Raw genomic sequence first — 24,823 nt, forward strand, 5'->3', positions numbered from 1 at the left:
AAGTAACCTTATTATTGAGTGCTTTTATATATGTTAAAGAAATAAACATATAAAAGAAGCTCTTTATAGTGCCTATAAAAATGAATAAATCTGAAAAATTTTGGCTGAATGTCTCGAATGACGTCATATTAGAATAATCCCTTAGACGTCATTTAAGTTTTTATCCCCTATTTTACAGACACCATTTAGAAAACAGATAAAGTTATATGGTAGCTATGCTACAAATTATACAGTGTGTTTTTTTTATGAGAACTTTTTTGAAAGCAATTTTACCCCACTTATAGTTATCAGAATTTAATGATTAATAGCTTATTTTCTTCGTTTTTTAAGGGAAATTATGAAACAACAACAAAAAATTACAGTTTTTGTTGAAAAAGTACAGTAAAGTTGAGAATTAAAAACTTAGGTGTCAACATATAAAAATGGTTTTAGCGCATTTTTCTTTAAAAAATGGATTTTCTGTAGTCGACTTTGGGGGGCCAGTACTCCCTCCCTGGTTGAGATATGACCTTCAAACTTTGATATGTTCTAGTACATGTCCCTAATAGTATCTGTATACATTTTTAGCTCTATATCTCAACTTTGAAGTGTTTAGCAGCCATTCTTGCAAAAGGTTGATTATTTGAGCATAAGAAAAATGCGCTAAAACCATTTTTAGATGTTTTTAATTTTCAACTTTACTGTACTTTTTCAACAAAAACTGTAATTTTTTTTGTTGTTTCATAATTTCCCTTAACCCTTAACGGTTGGGGGGGGGGGGCGTTGAACGCCCCCCCATCCGGTTTTTTCTATCTCATTTTCTGTGTGTGAAAGATAAAGAGCCCAAACTGCTTGACTTTTTAACTATGGGTATGACACATAACTGAGAGTTGGAATTTTTTGAATATCTCCATCCTGGCGGGCACAGGATGCCAGCAAACCTGGCAGGGTCATCCAGGTAAAGAACAAAAATATTTTTTTGACTAAACAAAGCATTTTATCTTACCAAAATACTAAAATATCCTCTAGTAGTACATCCTCATATTAAATACAGGTGTTCAAGTCAATTTCAGGTTCCAGGTATGATCCTGCAGGTCCTGATCCTCCAGGTCTCCAGAAATCTTTAAAATGCTCCTGTGGCCGCAATTTTTGACTTAGAGACTTCAAATTTTAAACTTAAGCTTTTCTTACATGTCTATATAATGTATTAAAATTACAGCTGCGGCCGCTGAAACTTATGTTTTGATATTTCAAATATAAAATTTACATAAAAATAAACATTTTCTGAAAAAAAAATTTCTTCTAGCTTCAAAAATAAAAAAATTACAGCCGTTTGAAATTTTTAAGTAAAAAAGGACCTAAAAACAAAGGTTGTTATATAAAAGGGTGAAGGAAGCGAAAATTGACCTTGACTTACTTAAGGTCGGAAATTCATCATAACATAGGGGACTTGCACAAAAAATTTTAGCCCTCTAGCTCTAATAGGAACTGAGATAATGAGGGTGGGCGTTGAACGCCCCCCCCTCCCCCCCCCCCCCCCCCCGACTGATTAAGGTGCGGCAAGGGGCCCGACTGTTAAGGGTTAAAAAACGAAGAAAATAAGCCATTAATCATTAAATTCTGATAACTATAAGTGGGGTAAAATTGCTTTCAAAAAAGTTCTCATAAAAAAAAACACACTGTATTTATAAATACTTACAATATCTTATTCCTATACCATATATTTGATCACCTATTTTATGTTCAAATTGGTTAGCTTAGATTTTTTGTATCGCCACCACTCTATTGATTTGGCTTGTCTAAATAGTTATTTATCGCATCGTTTTATAGACAGCTTTCCGCGAATGTTAAAATTATATTAAGATTTTAAAAAGTTTTGTTAGACCCGAGGGGCCGAATTTATTATCCTTATTTTAATATCCGAGGAATATTGGCATGTCTTAATCAGGGATAAGGGATAGGAAACCTGGCCATAAATTAGGTCTCGGCCTGGTTTTGAAAGGGATCATGCAACTTTTACCATTTGCCTAATTTAATGACCTTACTGGCGGACGGCTCATATTGGCTACCGCTCTAAACCAATAGTGTTCTGTGATTTGGGCTTGTTTTGTATCAACCAATCACTAATTGGCGGCAATTGGTGATTGGTTGATACAAAACAAGCCCAAATCACAGATGGCGGAAATTTTAGAAGCAGACAATCATAGAAAAAATAATGATTTCGTCTGCTACGAAAAAATAAATATAAATGGTGTTAGATCACATTAGTTTAATTATTAAATCTGCTTAGAGTTAAACATTAAAAAAGGGCCACATAGAAAAAACAAAAATAACGGGATTATTTTTTTGGAAAGAAGGTAGCTACGAATTTTCATTTGGTAGTTTATAAATTAGATGTTGTATTTTGAATTTTAAAAATTTAGTACGGAAATGATACAACACCTTCACCCTTATTTTTGTACAATACAACACAGTACAGATATATCATTACATTATATCCAGTATAGTATCCAAAGAACTTGATAGAATGTTACCCAAGTGCATATTTATTTATTTATTTTGAATTTTAATTAGCAATGAAATTTTCAAATAAAATTTTTTTCATTAATAAAAATGCAAATAATACAAACTAAAATCTGTTGGGAAACCCAACGATAGCTTTCTGACAGTTCAAATTACCAAAGTAAAAGATAAAAAATTTTGGGAGAGAAAAAACTTCATTTTAACAAAAGCCATTAATATATAGGTTTATAAAAAGTTATGTTTTTTACTTTAAACTAGCTACCTGAATTTGATTCTATACTTTATCTACACACACACACACAGCTTTTTCATTAGCATTTTATACGAACCACTGCGCTATCCCAAAACTGGTTTATTAGGCTAGAAATAGGCCTAGGCTTGAAATAGGCCTGAAATAATATTTTCCTACGTTTCCCATCCCTTATCCCTGGTCTTAATCACATCGAGTTTTAAATCAATAGGACAATTTTAACATGCTTAATATAACAAGAGAAGTATGAACTGACTAAATAGACAAGCATCGCATTTAGAAAATATAGATTGTGTCGACTTGTCATAAAATCGCAGAATCTATTTTCAAAAATTGATCTTTTTTTATTTACAATTCTATAACAGAGCTGCAAAAAGGATGCATTTTTTCTTTTTTTTGTTTCTCTCAGTAAAAAGTAAACAATCATTAATAAAGCTCTCTTTATACCAGGAGGCTAAAAGGAAAAGACAATGGCAGATAATTTGATGTACATCCCTATTGGTGATACACATAATTAACCCTTCTGTAGATCTCAATTTTATAAAATTGGAAACTAAACTTAATGGAAGCATTACAAATTTAATAAAAGTCCCCATAAAAATTTAACTGTGTATTCGAAGTATTTTTTTTTTACTTTGTTTCCAATTTCGTAAAGTGCTTATAAGTTCCACTTAATTTTTTTATGAATGGGCTTTAGCATACAATTAAAGTGCCTACAGGGAGGGAGGGGACATTGGGCTGTTTATTACACTAGTCCCCAAAGATTTACAATAATGTTTTCTTAATCGTTGGCTTAACAACTTTGGGGACTTTTATTGATTTTGATTGGTTGAATTATTAAGTTGAGTTATATACAGTTGGGGTAGATTTAGTGAATTATCATTGGTGATGTAACTAAATTTATTAGCCATTGTCATATCCCTTTATATCCCTGATTACCTACTTGAATATAGACAAACTTTGGCCCTCTCTGTAAAAGTATTACACTTTGTGACCCAACAAACTTAGAACTTTTTTACTCTTCATAAAAGTCGTAGCTTCTATTAAGTTTACACTGGCGTCTTCGCCCCCTAAAACCCTCTAGGCCTCTAGGGGCACTTAAGGTTCCCGCCCCCCGCTTTCCATTTTAGACTTAAAACTTTTTAAAGGAGCGATTTTTTTTTTGGGGGGGGGGATGTACCCGACTCCAAAATAGTTATAAACCTTCCCAGGACCTTAGAGTAGCAACATTGAAAAGCACAATCATGTCAGTTCAGCTGTTAGCGAGATCCTTGGTTTAAACAGATATAGAGACATACATCCTGTAACTTATTATTTAATTCCTAATGGGTATGCTCCTAGAGGTCTCTGGAGGTTTATATTAAAGTCTTTTCTTAAATGGAGAATCATATCGGTCCAGCGACATCATATTACTTCCTTACATCTATTTTTTTTGTAAATATGTGCCAAAACAAAAATCTCTCATTGGCTTTTTTGAAAATGTGCATCCTTGTTCTTTTGTATAAAAAGTAAAGCTCCACTTGATAAGAGCATAATCCCTAAGTAATATAACTTTTTACAATCAGAGAGAGAGATAGGTGACAATGGGCTGTTTATTACACTAGTCCCCAAAGTTTTATGATAACGTTTTCTTATTCGTTGGCTTAACAACTTTGGTGACTATAGTCAATTTTGATTGGTTGGTTTATTAATTTGAGTGTTCAAACCAGTCATTTTACGGTACAGAAGGGGTAATTTTGTGTATCACCATTGGGAATGTAAATCCATTTATCAGCCATTGTCTTATCCCCCTTTAAAACACCCAGCTAAACTTAGTAACATTATACTGACATACAATTGCAATAGATTCTTGCGACAAGAATAGTTTGAAAATTAGATGTATAACCCTAATTATGATAAACAAAATATTACCTTCTTTACATTGAAATCGTTGGTTTTGACAATGCTAGTTTGAAACCTAACAATCAAGCACTTACAATCTATCTCGGCTATGTACTTCTAAAAAATGTATGAAATGAACAATGAAATCGAAGCATGAAATGAAACGAACATTAGCAACAACAAAAATAGTGACTAAACTGCCTAAACATTCTAGAAATCCCTATTTCAAAAATCACAAAAAAAAGTTTATAAAACTACCTAAAATTAACAACTTTAATATTGAAAGAACAATTTTTTGCTACTACTCATAGACTTGCCACGCTCTCTATAGTGTACCTAAACGTTACAGAAACCATCATGTCGCAAAATTAGAGCTCGATTTGAAAATACTAACATACATATGCTTAATTTATATATTATGCTCCATTGTCCAATCCCTCTGGGAGGGAGGGTACATTGGGATGTTTATTACAATAGTAACCAAAGTTTTATATTAACGTTTCCTATTTTATTGGCCTAACAATTTTGGGGACTTTTATTTAATTTTTATTTATTAGTTAGGTATCCAAACGTTTCAACCACTAACTGTAATATAAAGAAGAGGTAATTTTGTGTATCATCATTAGTGATGTTCATTAATTTATCGGCCATTGTCTTATCCCTCTCTGAATAAGTGGACAGATTTTCACCGCTACTTGATAAGTTAAGAGGTCGGTTCTAAATCATTTAATTTCTTAGTTTGACAGTAAGGTTAAAGTTAATGTACCCTGCAAATAAACTGTCCTATTACTTTGACTGTGAGACCCTAGAAATCATGTAAAAGTTAAGAAAAAGGACCAATTAACAAGTTTGCTAACTTTGTCAATAAATCCTAAAGTATGACAAGAAGAGTGTATAGCGATATAACATTTGCTTCATGATCCATAGAAATATTGCAAGTAGGAAGGCAGGGGCTGTTTATTACACTAGTCCCCAATGTTTTATGATAATGTTTTTTTATTCGTTTGCTTAACAACTTTGGGGGCTTATATTGAATACTGATTATTTGGTTCAAACGTTTCAAACACTTATTGTAATTTGAAGAAGAGGTATTATCATTTCGGGGTGTACATCAGTTTATCGGCCATTGTCTTATCCCTTTATATTCCTGAGTTAATAGCACTTATATGCCTTGCAACCGAATTTAGAGGCTACGGGGCAGAAAATAGTATAAAACTTTCCCAAACAGACTAAAATTTTAAGTCCTGAAAACATCCCTTGACACATTTAAAGCTTTATCAAAATGTAGATCTAATATAGATATCCGAGGTCTTAATTGACAAACAAAACGAACATTATAACTTGTAGAGTGTCAGATCTAATTAAGCAAATATTAAGGCATTGTTAGTAAATTTGCTGCAAAACTTCTTAAATTCAGGACACTAATTAAGTACATGCTTACATTTTTATTTTTTGAGATGCTTCGCTTATAACATTGTACCTTTTGGTATTGGGAATAAGTACTTTAAAAACCAGATGAATAGGATAAATATATCATACAGAAATTTGTTTTCATAAAAGTTAAATAAGCATATTTTAAATTTACGTATAACTTTCTAGTAATGATTATGGAGTTGCTACGCTTCTTAAATCTTACCTAATTGTTATTGTAATCATCAGGCAAAGTTTAAAATTGCTAGTACAATTTTAACCTTTTAAATGAACAAAAAGAGCTGACCGACCCTAATTATAGAAAAAATTTGCTTTTGAAACAAAAGTTGAGGGAGGGGAGAAACCCACAACCCCCCAAAAAATTAATAACCACAGAAATAACTATAGCTATACATATTTTTGAACATTATCGTCCAATTGAATTTTTAAGTAGCATAATGAGTGTTTGTTTGTTTGTTTTTGTGTGTGTATGTGTGTGTGTTTGTGTGTGTGTGTGTGTGTGTTTGTGTGTGTGTGTGTGTATGTGTGTGTGTATGTGTGTGTGTTTGTGTGTGTGTGTGTGAGAGAGAGAGAGTAAATGTTTGTATTGCATGATAATGTAATCTATTTCTATCCTATAATGTATATCAAAATTGTTTATTCATTATAACTAACAAAAAAAGCTGGTACTTTTCATGGATCTAAAGGGATAAGACAATGGCCGATAAATTGATGTACATCCCCAATGATGATAACCAAAATTACTCTTTCTATAGATTAAAATTAGTGGATGAAAAGTTTGAACACTGAACTGAAAAAAACCAACCAATTCAAATTCATTAAAGCCACCAAAGTTGTTAAGACAACGAATAAGAAAACGCTTTCATAACACTTTGGGGACTAGTGTAATAAACAGCCCATTGTCGCCTCTCTCTCTGATCGAAGATGCTTTATAAGAATCGATATATTATTACTTAATAAATGTTGCATTAGATTTTATTGTACTCTGATAAAGTGATACTCACAGCTGGCAAAAATAATTACACCCCTCATTCAACCCCATTCCCTCCCATCCTACTGAATGAACAAACTGACCAATAAATGAGGTTATGGGATCGAAACTCGAGGCGTCAACGCTTCATAACAAAAAACGTTAACAATGGTCCTACTGCTACTATGTCAGATTCGCAACATTGATAAAGTTAAAGTATTGTAATGCCTTGGCCCAAAATAGTGGCATACCATTACTATACATAGCATGGACTTCAAGACCGAGGTGGAGGGGGCGTGCAAACAAAAAGTTGGTTGTCTGTTGCGTGAAAATAATGCTATTTTGCGAAAACACTGCACAGATAAAGGAAAATTTGAAGGAAAGAGGGTACACGCAGGTGAATTTTATAATTTAAGCTACAATTAATTATTTAAACCTGGGATCTACAGTACTAGCGGATACGCCACTAGAGGCCTATACTTTTTTGGTTTTCTCTTTTTTTCAATTTCTCTTTGGAAGGTGGTTTTAACTTCCCCAAAAAAAATAGTTATAAACCTTCTCAAGACCTAGGAGGAGCTTTATTGTAAAGTTGAACCATATCGGTTCAGCGGTTAGTGATGGAGATGCGATCCCCAATTTTCAAATTCTTTGAACGTACATATAAGACTTTTACAGAAATGCTTTGCATCCAGACTATCTATCTATGTTTGATATAAAGTTAACACTATATAAGAGTAGAATCTAAATATTTGATTGACGTGCCTCTGTAATTATCAAGTAACATTCAGGCACGAGACACAATTACTTTAGCTAGGCCCAAGGCATTATTTGTATCCTTTTATGCATTCATAGGCCTACCTTTACCAATATAATACCATATATGGGTAACGCTAGCCTAATCATGGTAAATTGTATGTGATTCATTAATATTATATGTTTATTAAAAACATTATGTCTATTGTTAAAGTAATCATGTAACCAATTAGTACAAGTATGTATGCCTACAACCATGCCTGATTTACGTCACAAGTTAACATACAGACATTTTATTAAACAGACAAACACTAAGATCCTTATTATAAGTTGATGTTATAGCATGCACCTCTTAAAATAAGTCAGTTATTTATTGACTCTCCTACCATCAAGTTCTCTTCTGGCTTTAAAAGGTAATGACTTAGTTGTTTGGCATGCATTGTAGTTTAAATTTAGGACCCTTAGTACTTAGCATGAATTGAGCTTAGGCCTTATGTTAGAATTCTAACACTTAGCACAATTCACTGCTTGGGACTTAGGGCACTTTTCTGTCCTACACTACTTATGATTTTAACACTTATCCTGTAAATATTTTCATACTTAACTTATTCACTTGTAATATAAATACACTTTATAAAACATTTTCCTTCCTTAATACTTCATATACTTATATAATTCCGATCGAATATCAAAACCAACCATTTATTCTTAGATTAAAGCAATATAATACCTCGCGTGGGTCTTTTGTTGAGCTTCCACCAGCTCAACCAAATTCGTATTATACTTGTGGGAATAGAGGGATAAGCATTCTAAATAGACGAACCGACAATGAGAATGTCTATGTGTATTACAGTAAAAGTAGGTTTTTAGTAGTACTCATAGAAGAGCGGTCTCCATACCATATTATTGGACAAACGCCCCATTCGCACTACCAGTGAGACCCTTCAGTACAGACAGACAGAGAATTTTTTGCTTCAATTTAGCTTGCTAATATAGCCCTCAAATATTGTCATCCATAGTCAGAGGAGTGGATTAGTTAAGGTATAGGGAAAGAGGAAAGGAATATTAGTCAGGTTGGAGAAACATTAATTATACAGTGTGTTTTTTTTATGAGAACTTTTTTGAAAGCAATTTTACCCCACTTATAGTTATCAGAATTTAACGATTGATGGCTTATTTTCTTCGTTTTTTAATGCAATTATTAGAACAACAAAAAAATATTTCAGTTTTTATTTAAAAAGTACAGTAAAATTTAAAATTCAAAACTTAGGTGTCAACATCTAAAAATGGTTTTAGCGCATTTGTATTATGCCTAAATTTTCTACCCTTTGCAAGAAAAAAATTGGATTTTCTGTAGTCGACTTTGGGGGGCCAGTACTCCCTCCCTGGTTGAGATATGACCCTCAAACTTTGATTTGTTCTAGTACATGTCCCTAATAGTATCTGTATACATTTTTAGCTCTATATCTCAATTTTGAAGTGTTTAGCAGCCATTCTTGCAAAAGGTTGAATATTTGAGCATAAGAAAAATGCGCTAAAACCATTTTTAGACGTTGACACCTAAGTTTTATATATTTTACTGTACTTTTTAAATAAAAACTGAAATATTTTTTTGAGAAAATAAGCCATTAATCATTAAATTCTGATAACTATAAGTGGGGTAAAATTGCTTTCAAAAAAGTTCTCATAAAAAAAACACACTGTATAAGTGTATACAAGATTCTTCACAATATCATTATCCACTTATTCTACATATCCAATGTTTTATAATAAAATAGAATAAACACTCTTTTAAAACGGCTTCAAAAAATTTTTAGCCAGTACCATGAATTGTCAAAACTAAAAAAAAATTAAGATTCTTCTTTCGAAATGTTATTTACTTTAAATTTTTTATTCGTAATTTTTATGCATGAATCGCTTTGTTTTAAGTAACCCTTTTTTATATTATTCTCATAAAAGGGATCAAACACTGGCCGGTGAATTGATGTACATCCCCAATTTGCATACACAAAATTACCCCTCTAGCCGACAAATCTATGTACATTCTAAATTATAATAAAAAAGTTACTTTTTCTATAAATTGAAATTAGTGGTTGAAACGATTGAACACTTAATTATCAAAATTCACTAAAGTCCCCAATATTGTGAAACCACGGAATAAGAAAACGTTATAATAAAACTTTGGGGACTAGTGTAATTAATAACCCATTGTCTCCTCTCTCTCTCTCTCTGGGGATTGGGGGTTACTTGTGATTGATTTTACTTTAGGTTAGCTTATATCTGATAAAGGGTAGCCAAGCAGGTTTAGGACTCCCGCAGTGATTAAGCATAAGAAAATATTTATATCATATAATAGAAAAGGATTTAGTTAGGAATATGTAATATGATGTGATAATATTATCATGCTTACACGTTTTATTAGATCATAAACATACAGCATGACATAAGTACGGGAAAGGAAATATTAATAAAAAAAATTCCAATTGAGTATTCATTTGTATATCAAGCAGATAGGGGACAATGGGCTGTTTTTTACAGTAGTCCCCAAAGTTTTATAATAATGTTTTCTTAATCGTTAGCTTAACTGCCTTGGGAACTTTAGTTAATTTTGATTGGTGGATTCATTAAGTTGAGTGTTCAAACGTTTTACATCTAATTGTAATCTACAGAGGGGTAGTTTTACCTATCATCATTGGCGATATTATTTCAATTTATTGACCATTGTCTTATCCCTTTAGATCCTTGTATGTTAAGTGTTTAAACTAAAACAAAGTATATTAAACTAACGGCTACTAGGGGCGATACCCTCCCCCAAAATAGTTATAAACCTTCCCCACACCTATGAAAAGCTACTCTGTAAAGGAAAACCCGATCGGTTAGCGAGATCCTTCGGTACAGACAGACACACAGACAAAAAAACATCCTTTTACTTTATTATAAGGAAAGGATACGGACTTATAGACATCCTGCTACTTTTATTTCCTAATACTTGTCATTGATCAGTGGCTAAGTACTTTTCATATTTAATCCTTTCCATGTTGTGTTACACATGGTCCACGTTGTTTGCAGGTATCTAAAAGGATAAGCCAATGGCCGATAAATTTATGTAAATCCCCAATGATGATAAATAAAACTACCCCTCCTGTGGATTAAAATTAGTGGTTGAAACGTTTGAACACTCAACACTTCATGAACTAACTAATAAAAATTCACTAAAGACAACAAAGTTTTTAAGTTAACAAATAAGAAATGTTATTATAGGAGACAGAAATTGGATTTATCATTACTTGGATCTTAAACCAAATTTTCATGTTCTCTAATAAAGTGAAAATTACAGTGGGCTACAATAACGATCAGACCTTCTTCTTCACCCCTTTTACCCCATCTCCTGCTCCCTTACTGGATGAATGAGCTGAATAATAAGCGAGTTCCTATTAGCAAAATAAATTAAATACAATTTCCCCACAGTCATAACATTTTTTTGTAGAATCGTATCTACTCTATAGCAAGGTCATAAAAGAGAGAGTGGGAACATTGTTACCCAAATTTTCTTATTCGTTAGCTTAAAAAACTTTGGGGACTTTTGTTGAATTTTGATTGGTTGGGTAATTTAGTTAAAGTGTAAATGTTTCAACCACTAATTGTAATCTGTAAACCGGGTAATTTTGTGTGTCATCATTGGGGATGTTCATCGATTTATCGGCCATTAACTTATCTCTATCACTGGAAATCATAGACATTGTATTAATATTATCAAAAATATCAAATCTAACAAAGAAGGGAAAATTAACAATCGACTGCCTTTTTTTCTTAATATTTTCCATCTAAAAGTTAAGAAAAAACAAGAATGACAAAATCTATAAAGCAAAGCTCTAAAAATGCAGGACGAACAAACCTGAAACCGTGTAAAGTGTTTGAACTATATAAATGTATGAATCTAAACAAAAGTGTAGGTAGATTTGTTGCAAAACTTATTAGAAAAAAGATACTGCTCAAGGAAATATTTTAATATTTAATCATAGAGATGCTTTGCCTTTAATAGAAAAAAAACAATTGATGTCATAATTCTAAGAGTCAAGAAAAAAATGACGTCAACTCAAAGAAAATGGATAGGCAAAACAAAAAAAATTATCATTAGCCAACCTCTGAACCAACATGGTTCTCCTTTGCAGTGAAGCTTCCCATTTGTCCAGAAAAGGTTTATAACTTTTTTTAGGGTTTAAAAATGATGCCAATTCATAATAAGATATATAATTTCCATTTTATCTATTTTACCGTTGTTATTTATCCATTTTGTGTGAAGATAAGATGATTAATATGTTGATATCCTATCAGTGATGTTTATATCAAACTTTTACAAAAATATTTATAGAAATAGGCGAAAATATTTAGCAAAAATAGCCTAAAACCTCACAACATAAAATTTCCAAGTAATAAATATTGTCATATTAAAATCATATGAAAATAGAAATAATAAAAATTACCTCTTTTGTAGATTAAGATTATTGGTTTAAAAGTTTGGATACTGCATATTTCAAACCAAACAATCAAAATTCATTAAAAGTTTTTAGAAACAAACGTATAAAAATGTGAGTACTATGAAATTTCCTTTTTCTTTTGTTGGGTGTTGGGTTGTAGTAAAATGCTCTTATTAAGTTAAACTTTTCAAAATTATAACCAAATGTATATTATATATGAAATGGTCCATAATTAGGAACAGTTTGACTTAATAAGAGCATTTGATTACAATCCAACATCCAAAAATGACCCCCTTTTTTCTAAAAAGAATTTATAACTGGTATTATAAGAACACTTATTAATGTAATATTACAATTAGTAGTAATACTAATATTGTGAAAGAAAGAGAAGAAAAATTATATTACTTACTTATATACAAGTATCATATTTTTATAAAAGTAATTAATATATGGAAATGTAATAAACATTTATTGATTTATCATCGTATTAAAGACTACTTTCAGTGGATATTAAAATTTACAAGATTAAAACTAAAGGCCCGGGAAAAACAAGACTGATATTAATGTTATGATTTTCTATTTCAGTATTAGTGGAAAATTGTCTGTAATACGAAGCTATACCAGATTTTTCCTTTTGGTCAGAACCGGTTCTATTTCTGTGGATATTAATTGGTTTCGAAGCTTTAATGGAAAAAATTTCTTGTCTTAATTTATATGAAACTTAAAAATTATCTGTTTTTCATCTTACCAAAATTGTAGGTTATACCTATTATGGGGTATTATGTAGCCTAAAAAACTATGTCTATTCTTTAAAGAATTTTTTCATTTGAAAATCCATGTTCTACCCTTTCCTAATCATAGAGAAGATATTCATTAAACAAATTATTTTGACAAAACCATATGAAAATTAATACATGACTAAAAATTATAAAAATATGTATAAACAGAAAAATAGAGAGATAAAAGTGAGAGAGAGACTTGTAAGTACATCAAGAAAACAACGTTTTTACCTTTCAGTCATATTTTTAAAAAAAATAATAATCTTATATTTCTATAATAAATTGACAACAAATTATCTTTTGTCAATATATCCACATTCTGACAAACAGTTTTAAGTGAGAATTTTTCAACACCCACTTCCTTCTTTTTCAATCATTTTTACCCATTTCCCTTTAGTTACAGAACATATCTGTAGTTGGTACTATAAAGTATGTCTCATTATGCTTGTTTATGAGACAAGGCGTTTCCTCTACACTTAGAGTATCACGTGCTAGACATAGCAGCAGTAAGTACAATTTTTAACGTCTTTATTATCACATGGAGTGGTCAAGACTCGAACCCGACACCTCCCCAACCGAGAGCAGGCATGCTTTTGGTTGGTTTACATAGACATCTTATGAAATGATGAAAGAAGAAGATTTTGCTTTCATCCTTGTACAAATACAAAATTAAATGAATATGAGTTGGAAATTTATGCATAACACACAGAGATAGAGATAGTAATCATTCAAATTATTTTACCGCATTTTCTCCCAAGAAGGAACAGTATAGATTTTAGTTTTTACACTTCTGGCATCCCAATACATGGCCTTCTAAATCAACCATTCAAATGTCTCTTTCTAATTCCCATTCCCTACGTCTTTCTTTTTGTGTGCATTGTTGCTTACACTTACATTTAATAAGACACAAAAGCTTTGCTACTTATGGAGATTAATGTCCAAGTCACTCAAATTTGTATACATAGCAATTGATCTCTCTTTCTCTTTTCTCTATCTCTCTCTCTCTCTCTCTCTCTCTCTCTCTCTCTCTTTCTCTCTCCCCACATCTAACTTCCCCGTTAATGTCTGAAAAGTTCCATGTTGCTCCCACTTATATTTAGTGGCACAAAAAAGCATTGCTACTTATGGAGATAATTATCCGTGCTTCAACATAATAATAAGTTGATCTTGTGCCGTTCATGGTAAAATGTTCCTGGTAACGATTATTTTAATAAACGAGTTTTGAGATTATCGTTACCAGGAACATTTCATTATAAGCTGCACTAGATCCTTATATATCATATTTTCATGACCCAGAGAAGGAAGGGAGGCAACAATGGGCTGTTTATTACACTAGTCCCCAAAGTTTAATAATAATGTTTTCTTATTCGTTGGCTTAACAACTTTGGAGACTTTTGATTGGATTGATTCATTAAGTTGAGTGTTCAATCGTTTCAACCACTATTTTTAATCTACATAAGAGGTAATTTAGTGTATCATCAATTTATCGGTCAATGTCTTATGTCTTATCCCTTTAGATCCCCGATACAGACCCTTCTTGTTAAAAAGTCTGGAAATGAGAAAGAAAAACTCTCTAATTAAAAAGTTGAATCATAAAAGTTAGTAAAGCAGTTCATATAGAAATAAAAGGATTTTCATAATTTGAAAATCTAAAAAGACTAATATTATGTCGACTATTAGCAACAATAAAGAACATTTTTTAGCGAGATTTAACCCCTGTTCAAATCGAATGCGTTGCGATATATTATTACATGGATGTTGCACCAGATTTTCATGTACTCTGATAAAGTGATGCTCGCAGCTAGCTTGTTAGAATAACGTTACCTCCCATCCACCCACTTTTTCCATTCTTCTTGAGTTCTACTGTATGAGCGAATTGACTAATAAATGGGGGATATATTAGCAAGCTAATTTTTCCCATATCAATATATCAATGTACATCCTATATCTATTTATTCCACATTAGAGTAAAACACTAGAGGGAGAAAGGGTTAAATAACTGTATCTCCCCATCGCAACCGCCTTGTGCAACCTTTCTATTGGGTCATTGAAAATCAACCAATGATTTGGCTTATATTAACACAGCCAAGTAGTAGAAAATAATTTAGAAGCAGACGAAAGAGGTTTTTGAAAAAGGAAGGGAGGTAGTTGTCTGTATATACATTATACATCTGTTTATGCCACAGTCGGTATATAAGAAAAAGATTTTTGGTCGATTTACTTATTTCTTTATCCTCAATTTACCACTCCCCCCCCCCCCTTCTTCTTTTACTCGTGTTTTATATTTGACTTTCTTAATTACCAGACAGTCAATCAATAAAATTTGGTGTGCTTCAAAAAATAAAAAAAAGCAAGCTAGCAAAATTTTTTCCCAAGCAAAAATATGCGAAAGTATTGCTTTAAAGCAGTAAGGTCTGAAGCTTAAGATCGCAATAACTTTTGAACCGATTTATTCCTTTTTAATTAAGTTTTAGGTTTTAGGCTTTTTTAGCAACTCTCTGCCCCTTTCTGGCAACTAGAGGCATAGTCGCTAGTAATCCATAAAATAAACCTAAAAAAACAACTTTTTGACAATCCAATTGGTTAATAGGTTGGTAAATTTTGGACACCATGGAAACTGTCCCAATTTTGTATAACTTTTGCGGAACATGTTCCAGTTACGTCATATTTTTCTTTCCCGAAAAAGAGAAGGGGGGAAGAAAATCTCTTCAAAAGAGATGGGGAAAACCCCCTTTTCTCCCATCTCTTTTTTCTTCAACCCTTCCCTTTTTTTTCTTTCCCCCTTCTCTTTTTCGGGAAAGAAAAATATTACGTAACTGGAACATGTTCCGCAAAAGTTATACAAAAATCTGGACAGTTTCCATGGTGTCAAATTTTGGTGTTATTTTTATAAAAACGAGACCTTATACACATTGTTGCCTTCGTTACATAGCTACATAGAGAAAGAAAGGAAAAAAAAGACATATAAAAAGAGAGAGAGAGAGAGAGAGAGAGAGACAGAGACAGAGAGAGACAGAGACAGAGAGAGAGAGAGAGAGAGAGAGAGAGAGAGAGAGAGAGAGAGAGAGAGAGAGAGAGAGAGAGAGAGAGAGAGAGAGAGAGAGAGAGAGAGAGAGAGAGAGAGAGAGAGAGAGAGAGAGAGAGAGAGAGAGAGAGAGAGAGAGAAGAGAGAGAGAGAGAGAGACAGAGAGAGAGAGAGAGACAGACAGAGTGATAGAGAGAGAGAGAGATAAAGAGAGACAGAGACAGAGAGAGACAGAGACAGAGAGAGAGAGAGAGAGAGAGAGGAGAGAGAGAGAGAGAGAGAGAGAGAGAGAGAGAGAGAGAGAGAGAGAGAGAGGGGGAGGGGGGGGGGCGAAGGCCTTATGAGGTTTATAACGAGTATAATATCAATTCCGCATAAAGTCTTGTAGTTTCATATCATTCAAAGCCATCAGTTTTAAAAGTTGATATACCAAATATAATACCCCATTAATTATGGAATCTAAATTCTCTAATTCGTGGACTAAAATATTGGGTGTTTCCTTAATAAATTTTAATTGGTATGTTACAACTACCAGTGTCCAGGTTATAAAAATTACACAGACGGGTAATTTTTATTGTCATCATTTGGTTTGTAATAGGGTTGGGCCGGATATCCGGTGTGGCCGGATATCCGGCCGGATACCGGATATTGAAACTATCCGGCCGGATATCCGGCTATAACTATTTTTATATTTTACACCAAAAATCTCTGCTTTTTAAAATTTTAAATGGCTCTAATTTTCTTATTATTGAATCTAGAAGAACATTTTTTGAATATGTTTATCTTTATGTAAATTTTATATATGAAATCTCAAAAGTTTATTAATAATTTTTTTTTTGCTACTTTAATATCTGGTAATTTAGCCGGTTATCCGGCCGGATATCCAGTAATTTGGCCGGATAACCGGATATTTTCCGGATATCCGACGTTGGCCGGATATCCGGCCGGAAACCGGATATCCGGCATTTGAAATCAGCCGGATATCCGGTATCCGGCCAAAAAAGTATCCGGCCCAACCCTAGTTTGTAAAGTGTTAATTTATCGTATAAAAGTACCAATAACTTTGTGTATGTGTGTATCTGTGTGTACTGAAGGATCTCACTAACCACTGAACCGATATGGTTCTCCTTTACAATGTATCTTTGCATAGGTCCTAGAAAAGTTTCTACTCTTTAAGTGGAGTGTGCGCCCCCCTCCTAAAAAAACACATCAATGTTATTTAATTTGGAGCACTTTGACGGAAACTATTTCACTCGCAGTATGTAACATTTAATAACTCAATATTTAACAGTAAAATAATTATATTCATTGAGTAAAGTAACCCAATATAATATAATATACTTAAAATGCAAAAATACTTAATTACTACCGAAAAAGGTTTTTTTTTCAATTTGAAAATATTCCTTATTTATAGCATCTGAAATAAGGGAATTTAGTGGCTTTGTATTTGGAGAGGAGGTTCAAAATAAATCCTTCAAATGGAGAACTTGATCGGTTTATTTATAACCAAATTTTAACGGATCTTAGATAGTATCTAGGAAATCTAGGGCAGTAAATTAGCCTAAAACCAACCCACTACTTAAGTTTAAAAATAAAACAGTTTATAACCATCCCAGGACCTTTGAAATACTTCATTGAAATTGTGAACTCAAATGGTTAAGTAGAAAGTGAAGATTAGTACAACTTAATTAACCAACCAATCAAAATTCAATAAAAGTCCCCAAAGTTCTTAGGTCAAGGAATAAAAAAATTTTATTATAAAACTTTGGGTGCTAGTGTAATAAACAGCCCATTGTCCCCTCCCTACCTGAGGTAAAAGATAGATTGTAATTTACTTGGTATAAATAAAGATATATTACCACTATATGTATGTATATAAGAGGGAGGGAGGGGACATTGGGCTGTTTATTACACTAGTCCACAAAGTTTTATAACAATGCTTTCTTATTCGTTGGCTTTAGTAAATTTTGATTGGTTGGTTCATTAGGTTAAGTGTTCAAACGTTACAACCACTAATTTAAATTTACAAAAAGAGGTAATTTTGTGTATCATCATTGGGGTTGTACATTAATTTATACGCCATTGTCTTATCCCTTTAGATCCCTGCGTATATACTTACATAGTTGTTGCAAAAAGAAATATGTAATATACTATTTACCTAATCATATTAGTGACGAAGCCGCTCTATAATCAGGGTCTGTCCATACGTCTGTAATGGATAGCCCATAACGTTAATTCAGTTAGAATTATCCTATTTATTTAAAACTTTGCATTATTTACAATGCTTATCTTTTGAACAAAATTTTGGATCATCATATTCATCTGAATTTTAGAATAATGATTTCTAGGACAAATGGGTATTAAAGCATATCATCTCTATAATCAAGTCATGAACGTGTAAGTATGTCCTTTAACTGTGACCTCTAATTTTTGCATCAAATTTACATTTATATTGAAGTTCTGACACTCTACAAGTTCGTTTTCTTACCGTCTTTTATGGATGTTATCATCCTAGTTTTATATACATATTATCTTGTATAATGTGTATTCTATAAACTAGATATTATTCTAATATAGGGCAATTATGTTCATAGCGGTATGATAATTAATATAGAAATGTAGAAATATATTGACAGGAGAAAACTTGTCGTCAATTTATTGGTCAGTTCGTTCGTCCAGGGAGGGGTTAAAGGAGGTGGATGGGGATTATCGTTATTATAGCCAGCTGTATTAAGTCTTTAGTATTAATATATCAATTACTACAATAACATAGTGTTATTATTTTTTTATTGCCAATAAATCACTAATTATGACAATTTAGTTGAATTTAATTATAACAGGTATGGGGTAAACAGGTGTGGAAGGGGATAATTTTTATTTTAGCCCACTGCGAGTTTCACGAAAATCTGGATTAAGATCCAAGTCATAATATATCAATTATAAGCTAGGGGCACAGCCGCTAAATTAAAATATCAAGAGAGAGCGGAGACAATACAGAAGGGGTAATTGTGTGAATCATCATTGGTAATGTACATCAATTTATCGGCCATTGTCTTATCCCTTTAGATCCCTGAAAATATCCAAATGATGAGGAAAATTTTAATAGGAAAAACCAGGGATCTAAAGGGATAAGACAATGGCCGATTTATTGATGTACATTCCCAATAATTATACAAAGAATTACTACTTCTGTAGATTACAATTTATGGTTGAAACGTTTGGACACTCAACTTAATGAACCAAACAATCAAAAATCAGAAAAAGTCTCCCAAGTTTTTAAGACAGGGAATAAGAAAACATTATTATAAAACTTTGGGGACTAGTGTAATAAACAGCCCATTGTCCCCTCTCTCCCTCTCCAGGAAAAACACTCAACATAGCTAAACATATTATGATAAATTACTTACTATTCTGAGTTTTTTATTCTTTTCATCTTTTATAATTTGTGTTACATTACACATTTTATTTTTGTTGGGGGGGTAGGGGGTTTCTAGTGTCGATTTGTCTTGGGGGGGCGGTGGTTATCCTCCCCCAAAAGAGTTATATACCTTTCCTGGACGAATGAGAAGCTACTTTGTAAAGGAAACCGATCGGTTCAGCGGTTAGCGAGATCCTTTGGTACAAACAAACAGACAAACATTATTCTGCTTTGTATTATAAATTTATAATGGTCATTATTTTGAAATTCAAGATACAAATAAATATTTTTTTCTATTTTTTTCAGCCATGTCCAAAGATGAGGAAGGTGGCAAGAACCCGTCCCAAATGAGAACACTTTTTTCACAGGTAATGCAACATTTATCGTATCGTATCATTGACAGATTTCAGCGGTTATTGAAATGAAAATTTCAAGATTTAAATAATTTTTGTTTTTTTTTCTGAGGGGCTTAAGGCACGGGCTTACAAAAATGGTTTTAATTTTATGTTTTTAATCTTAATGTTTTTTTTTAATTTTCGGAGTCACATTGGAAAATCTTTTCTTAACACCCTTGCATAGCGGGTAACTCTTATTTTAGCTGAGGAATGTTAGAATTATCCTATTAATTTTAAACTTTTGCATGATGATTTCTATAACCGATGATTTACAGAGTGTAGCAACTGCATAATCTGTACGCTCATTTCAAATATGCAGATTTTTAACTTTTTGACAAAGGGACATACGTATATTTTGAACTTGAAAAAAATGTGTATAGTTCTTTTTAATAAGAAATACACATATATAGTGAATATTATCGTTCTACTACTATTATTAAACTCACACCTTTACGGATTTTTAGCGCAACCTACTCCTTCCTGTTTTTTCGTAAATACTAGCGGATACGCCGGATACGCCCCCTAGAAATCTCTAGGGGCACATAAGGTAGAAGGGTAAAAGTCGACCTCATCCAATTTAAATTTGAGTCTTAAAAGAGTAAAACAATATTTTTTGGGGGGAGGGGGGTGGAGACCCCTTCTTTAAAAAAGTTTAAAACCTTCCCAGGACCTATAAGAAGCTTCACTGTAAAGGAGAACAATATCGGTTTAGCGATAAGCGAGATCCTTCGGGACAGACAAAAAACGCTTGCTACTTTATATGATAGGATAATTAACTGATTTTTGGAATAAGATACAATATTTAAGGTGAACCATCTCTATAATCAAGTTAAAAAAATTTATATTATGTCCTGAAACAGAATGCTATATGTCAGCAATTTTTGCACTCTACAAGTGTTCATGTACATTTTTTTGATCCCTTTGTTTTCAGAGCTTCGCTTTGATGGGTGTTTTCATACTTGATTTCCAAATAACTTTCTTTGACGTAATTAGTGTATACAATTAATTGTTTAATTGTTTCACTTTCTTCTTTTTTGAAAATTAATACAGTAACTAAATTCTTATTGCTAATCCTATTTTATAAAGTAGTAAGCTTTTTTGTCTGTAGCGAAGGATTTCGCTAACCACTGAACCGATATAGTTCTCCTTTAAAGTGAAGCTTCTTATAGGTCAAGAAAAGGTTTATAACTATCTTGGGGTAGGGTATCACCACCCTCCCAAGAGAAATGGCTCTTAGAAAAAATACCCCTCTAAAAACATTTTTTCACTTTTTCTTTTTAAAATCCCAGGGCAAGTTGACTCCCCTCCCCCCTCCCCGAATTAAGTGCCCCTAGAGGCTTCAAGAGGATTTTAACAAAGATAGCATGCGATCTAAAGGGATAAGACAATGGCCGACAAATTGATGTACATCCCCAATGATGATACACAAAAAAAACTATTGTAAAAGGAATCTTCACTAAAAAGTTTAGCTGTCTCTCTTCAAAATTACATTTCTCCATAGCATTACGGCCTGACTGACGGACGGACACACAAAGTGAATTATAGAGTAGCTTCGCTCCTAAAAACTGAAATTATAAACAATATTAAGTATATATGTTATAGAGTTCCAATTTTTATTCCCTTCCAACTAGCGGCTACGCCCTCTAGAGGCCTCTAAGGGCACTTGAGGAGGGGGGGGGGGGTTGCCCCACCCTCATTTTTAATTTTTTGAGGGGGGGGGGGTGTTTTTCGTTTTTTTGGGGGGGTTGAGGGTGTCCCACCCCCCCAAAAAATAGTTATAAACCTTTCCGGTACCTATGAGAAGCTACCCTGTTAAGAAGAACCCGATCGTTTTAGCGGTTAGCGAGATCCTTCGGTACAAACACACAGACACATAGACATCCTGTTACTTTAGTATAAGGATAACCTATGTCTTTCCGATAATTAGAAAAATGCAACACAAAAGAAACATTTAAAAATACTTTATTTTGACAATGTTATTATCGCAAAACTTGCAATTTCTGTCAGGAATCTAAAGGGATAAGACAATGGCCGATAAATTGATGTAAATCCCCAATGTTATACACAAAATTATTCATTCTGTAGATTACAATTAATTGATGCATTTTTTGGACTCTCAACTTAATAAACCAACCAATCAAAATTCAATATAGTCTCCATAGTTGATGACACAATATAATATCGATTCCATGAATTGTTTTTATCAATAAAATGAGGCCTTGGATGTCTACAACTAATTGTTGCATAAAAATAGAAAAATAGAACAATTGCTAATAAGGGAGTGGACAATGGGGATGTTTATTACACTAGTCATAAAAGTTTTATATTTATGTTTTATTATTCGTTGGCTTAACAATTTTGGGGACTTTTATTGAATTTTAATTGATTGGTTCATTACTTGGAGTGACCAAACGTTTCAACCACTAATTGTAATTGTAAAGAAGGGATAATTGTTTGTATCATCATAGGGTGTACATCAATTTATCGACCATTATCTTATCCCTTTAGAATTGCAAACATGTCTAGGAAAAAAACTGACAACCAATGAACTCTTTAAAACAAATTGAAAACAATTTTAAAATTCAATAAATTGGAAAATTAAAGCATTTGATAGTATTAAAATTTGTTGCCTGGTTTGAAAATTATATGACAATTTTGTCTCTTTGGTCTGTTAATCAAAGTAACGTAAATTAGATATTTTATTGCTTATTTAATAATGTTTTTGTCTGTATATAAAAGTGTCTGTCTGTCTGTACTGGATCTCTCTAACTGCCAATCTGAATGGTTTTCTTTAACATAGTACCTTATTTTTTGGGGGGAGGGGGTGTCTTCTTTTTTAGTGTAATTTCTCATGGAAGGTTGGTGGTAATCTCCCCCAAAATAGTTACAAACCTTCCCAGTACCCATGAAATGCTACATTGTAAAAGAGAATCATATCTGTCCAGTTTTTAGCGATAGTCTTTGGTATAGACAGACAGACAGACAAACAGACAAACAAAAAGACTAACAGACAGATAAACAGATAGACAAAAAGACAGTCAGACAAATAGACAGACAGATAAACAAACAGACAGTCAAACTAACAAACAGACAGACAAACTGACAAACATACAAACAGACAGACACACTAACAAACATCCAAACAATCATAAACACAGACAAACAGATAGACAGACAATCCGGCAAAGAGATAAACAGACAGACAGACAAACTGACAAACATACAAACAGACAGACACTCAAACAAACAGACAAACATCCTGATACTTTTCTATAAGGATTTTATTCCGAAAAATTACTAATTTTGCTTTTTCAGAACCGCTGTGAATCCACGTTTGTCCGGAAGATAGTATGTGGAATCATTGTTTTAATACTTGTCACTTCAACCTGGGTAGCAGCCACTCAATGCTTGAAGGTTAGTCTTGATAGTGTGTGGAATCATAGTTTTAATACTTGTCACTTCAACCTGGGTAGCAGCCACTCAATGCTTGAAGGTTAGTCTTGATAGTGTGTGGAATCATAGTTTTAATACTGGTCACTTCAACCTGGGTAGCAGCCACTCAATGCTTGAAGGTTAGTCTTGATAGTGTGTGGAATCATAGTTTTAATACTTGTCACTTCAACCTTGGTAGCAGCCACTCAATTCTTGAAGGTTAGGCACTTTTTTTTCGAGTATTTTCCACAAAGGTAGGTGTAACCGTTTAGTCAAATGCTCTTATTAAGTCAAACTGTTCTTAATTCTGACCAATAATAGTTCTGGTTCGGTAGCCGCGACTAAGCATAAAATTAAAACCAATTTGGATGATTTTTATGAAAAGAAGAATTGTTAGTTTTAAAAATTGTAAAAGGTACATTTCCCTAAGGCTTACAAAAGCCAATTCTTAATTATTACACTGACTTAAAATGTAAGAATATTTTATATGTTTTTAATAGGAGTTTACTATTTTTTTGCTAGTTAAAAACCAATTTTATGTAAACGTTTACCCAACATTTGATATGATATATAACAGAGAGAGAGAGGACATTGTGCTATTTATTACACTAGTCCCCAAAGTGTAAGAATGACGTTTGCTTATATGTTAGCTTAACAACTTTGGGGACTTTTGTGAATTTTGATTAGTTGGTTGGTGAAGTTAAGTGTTCAAACGTTTCAACCATTAACTTGAATGTACAGAAGGTGTAACTTTGTGTATATTCATTGGAGATGTACATCAATTTGTCAGCCATTGTCTTATCCCTTTAAACCCCTGGATATGATATATAACTCTTTATTTTTCATATATCATCTGATATAAAACTGTGTCTATCCCACCTGGTGTTTACATCAGAGAGAGGGGGAGGACAAGGACAATAAAAGTGATCTACAATCCAAGTATTTCAATAATATTTTTAAGCATACAAAAGGATTAATAACATTTTCCAATTAAAGTGCCTATCGAGCACAAAACTAATTTTTTGTATACCTTGCAATATATATCGCACCGTATTGTAGACAGCTTTCCGTGAATAGTAAAATGAAAAATTTTCGGTTGCGGTTCACTTACCCCCCCGACAGAACCCTTTGCACGCCTCTGGATATGATTCATCTACCTGTCACACTTAGATATGAAACAAGGAAATAAGACATTGTCCAAATATAAAATATCATTCTACTGAAACAGCTAAATGTTATTCAGTAAGTCGAATTTTGAAGTGGAATTAACACATCCACTTTTATTTTGTTTCATTATAATAAGAAACATAAATTGTACAATCTAACTTTTATCTTGGCATAATTCTAGATTTTAAAGTAAGGTTGCTATCTACATTAGAACATTATTATCTATAGTTCTTATAAAGAATAAATATAAATGAGTATATGAATTGTGTTTTCTTATGTATTAAAGGACGCCTGCAAGAAAAAACACGCTTTAACTGCTGAAAGACTGCCACAAGAAGAGCC

General features: G+C 32.6%; 1 protein-coding gene across 1 annotated transcript in view; it reads left to right on the forward strand.

The window, feature by feature from the left end:
- Nucleotides 1-24,823, forward strand: part of LOC145332812 (solute carrier family 35 member F3-like) — a 133,629-nt gene that overhangs the window by 46,577 nt on the left and 62,229 nt on the right. Inside the window, exons 8-9 of the mRNA XM_080177879.1 lie at nucleotides 19,794-19,855; nucleotides 23,198-23,296. Of these exons, the coding sequence (XP_080034005.1) occupies nucleotides 19,794-19,855; nucleotides 23,198-23,296 (161 nt within the window). The remainder of the gene's footprint in view (nucleotides 1-19,793; nucleotides 19,856-23,197; nucleotides 23,297-24,823) is intronic.

This window comes from Acartia tonsa, chromosome 11, assembly GCF_053477335.1.
Source record: "Acartia tonsa isolate MP-2025a chromosome 11, ASM5347733v1, whole genome shotgun sequence".
NCBI lineage: Eukaryota > Metazoa > Arthropoda > Copepoda > Calanoida > Acartiidae > Acartia > Acartia tonsa.